This window comes from Camellia sinensis, chromosome 3 (assembly GCF_055761805.1).
Source record: "Camellia sinensis isolate YWXY chromosome 3, ASM5576180v1, whole genome shotgun sequence".
Lineage (NCBI taxonomy): Eukaryota > Viridiplantae > Streptophyta > Magnoliopsida > Ericales > Theaceae > Camellia > Camellia sinensis.
In genome coordinates, this window is record NC_138963.1 from 67997341 (window position 1) to 67999998 (window position 2658).

General features: G+C 40.6%; 1 protein-coding gene across 1 annotated transcript; it reads left to right on the forward strand.

The window, feature by feature from the left end:
- The first annotated feature begins 231 nt into the window (after positions 1 to 231).
- On the forward strand, positions 232 to 2270 carry LOC114295294 (mitogen-activated protein kinase kinase kinase 18). Its single transcript, XM_028239522.2, has one exon. The coding sequence runs from the start codon at positions 576 to 578 to the stop codon at positions 2235 to 2237; it is 1662 nt and encodes a 553-aa protein (XP_028095323.2). The 5' UTR covers positions 232 to 575; the 3' UTR covers positions 2238 to 2270.
- Positions 2271 to 2658: the final 388 nt, after the last annotated feature.

Here is a 2658-nt window from a genome sequence, read left to right on the forward strand (position 1 = left end):
AAATGTTTAATATTTTGAAACACTATATATGGTTATGTATCAACTTAATAATAAATTACATGTGATCATGTATTGAACAAAAAATATATACATAACATAATCACATAGTAGTTAAGCAAACACATAATCATATATATAATCACATCTTATTGGCCAACAATAGGCCAAAATTCCCTAACACGCCTAATAATTTTAGTTTAGACAACATGTTTCAATGCTAACCAATTCATGAAGCAGTCAATTCTCACTACTAGTTAAAAAAATAAAAAACACACAAAAGCAGCATAAAGTAGAACAACGGTGGAGATCTACCCATCACCACCACGGATAAGGATAAACCTGGTATCATATCCTCTTTTACGTCAACTAATTCACCACTCAAAACACCACACAGACCCACACTCTCTACGCGTCCACGTCACCAAACCCTTTTTCTGTATAATTTCCAATCAATTTCACAATCACACAAACACACACACAATCGCACAATATATATAGAACCCACTCGGACCCCCTAAGCTAAGGCCACCCCAAAACTAAAAGTACAGTGTTCCTCAAAATTCTCAGTTTCGGACATGGCAAAAGTGAACAGACAATCAAACTGGGTCCGAGGGAATTGCATAGGCCGAGGATCATATGGTACTGTGACTATGGCGGTCGACAAATCAAACGGTCAGGTTTTCGCGGTGAAGTCTGTCGATCGGAGTTCGGATTTCGACACTCAATTGGAGGCTTTAGAGAATGAAATTCGGATTCTCCGATCGCTTTCCTCACCGTGGATGGTGGAGTACCTAGGCGATGACACCACGATGGAGAACAATGGCACGACGTCGTTTCGAAACCTCCACTTGGAGTACTTGCCAGGTGGCACCGTCTCTGAGCTGGCAAGGCATTCCGGCAATGACGTGGACGAGAACACTTTGAGATCGTCCACGTGGTGCATCGTCGCTGCTCTGAAGTACGTGCACTCGAAGGGCATTGTTCATTGCGATATCAAGGGCAAGAACGTGTTGGCGGGACCCATTCCTGGCGTCGCGAAGCTAGCCGATTTCGGGTCGGCGGCGGAGTTCGGCGGCGCCTCCGTGTCGCCGCCGCGTGGAAGCCCGCTGTGGATGGCGCCGGAGGTGGTTCGCCGGGAATACCAAGGCCCGGAGTCCGACGTGTGGTCTTTGGGGTGCACGGTGATCGAGATGGTCAGAGGACAACCGGCGTGGGAGGATCGCGGCGGCCACACGCTGTGTCGAATCGGTTACTCGGACGAGTTGCCGGAGATTCCAACTCAGTTGTCGGAACTCGGTCGGGATTTCGTCGATAAGTGTTTGCGAAGAAACAGAGCAGAGCGGTGGAGCTGCGATCAGCTGTTGAACCACCCATTTATATCATCATCAGCACCGTTAAATTCGATTACTCATTCATCGCCACGTTGCGTGCTCGATTGGGTGAATTCAGAGTTTTCAGAAAAAGACGATGAATTTGAAGAAGAAGAAGAAGAAGAAGAAGAGGAATCGAGCTTGGCTTGGGAATTACAGACTCGGTGCAGAGAGAGAATCGGAAAATTAGCATCGAATTCGGGGGCAATTTGGGAATCTGATGGTTGGGTGACGGTAAGGAATTTGATCTGTGACAGAGCAGCTGAGGAAGAAGGAGGGACAAGTTCGGAACATCCGAATTCTATGACGATAGAAGAGGAAATGGAATATTCCGATTCGATACAAATTGAAATGACAAATTTGGAATCTTTCGACACTGACACTGACAGTAGCGGTGGCGGTGACAGTTTTGCGGTGGTGGTGGAGCGGGCTGTAGATGGCAGTGATAGGTGGCGAGGGTGGAATTGGACGATGGGCACTAGACTTCAGGACTTTACAGTTGGTGTAAATTATTTTTTATTTATAAATTTATTATTATATTTCAAAACACACATTTGTATCGCATTGAGGTTTATAATGCTTATTATTTACATTTTATTTGAGATTTCAATCTTTTCATGTGAGATCAAGTTTCTCCAAACTCCAACTGTATATTCTTTCTTCAATTATTTAATTTGTTACTTAGAATCTTACCAAAAGCTGAAAATCAATTGGGTATCATCTCCCCCAAATTTTTCTGTTGCTTATTTATTTAATTTATCGTGCATTACAAGAATATATTTGGTCCAAACTTTGCGGGACCTTGGGATATCATTAAGAATGTTTTTTTTGCTCATTTGGATCCCTTTTATTTATACCAATTTTTAAACAATTTTAATTATTTTATTAAGTTTTTTTTATTATCCTGTTTTTTTTTTTTTTTACATTTTAAAGATTATTAACCCTAAGTTCTTACCTTTTTTGCCATATGATAAAAATTAGAACTTGATAAATAAAAAGAAGGGAAAAAAAAAAAAAAGAGTTGGATCCAATCCAACCCATAAAAAAAAATTAAAAATAAAAATTTGTTGAAATTTTCATTTGCAATTTCTGTGTGAATTTATTCACAATGTAAACAAAACATACTCTTCTAAATCTAAATCAATAGGATAGTCCCACACCACTCTTTTATTGGTCAATTTTACACTTTTTATGGAACCGCCCCATTAATTCAACAAATGAAAAAATATAGTATGCTTTGTTCATACTAAGCGAACAAATTCAAACTCCGACAGAATTGAAAGTCACT

What these genes read in the sequence shown, in the direction of transcription:
- LOC114295294 (XM_028239522.2), top strand. Translation starts at nt 576, where the DNA reads ATGGCAAAAGTGAACAGACAATCAAACTGGGTCCGAGGGAATTGCATA.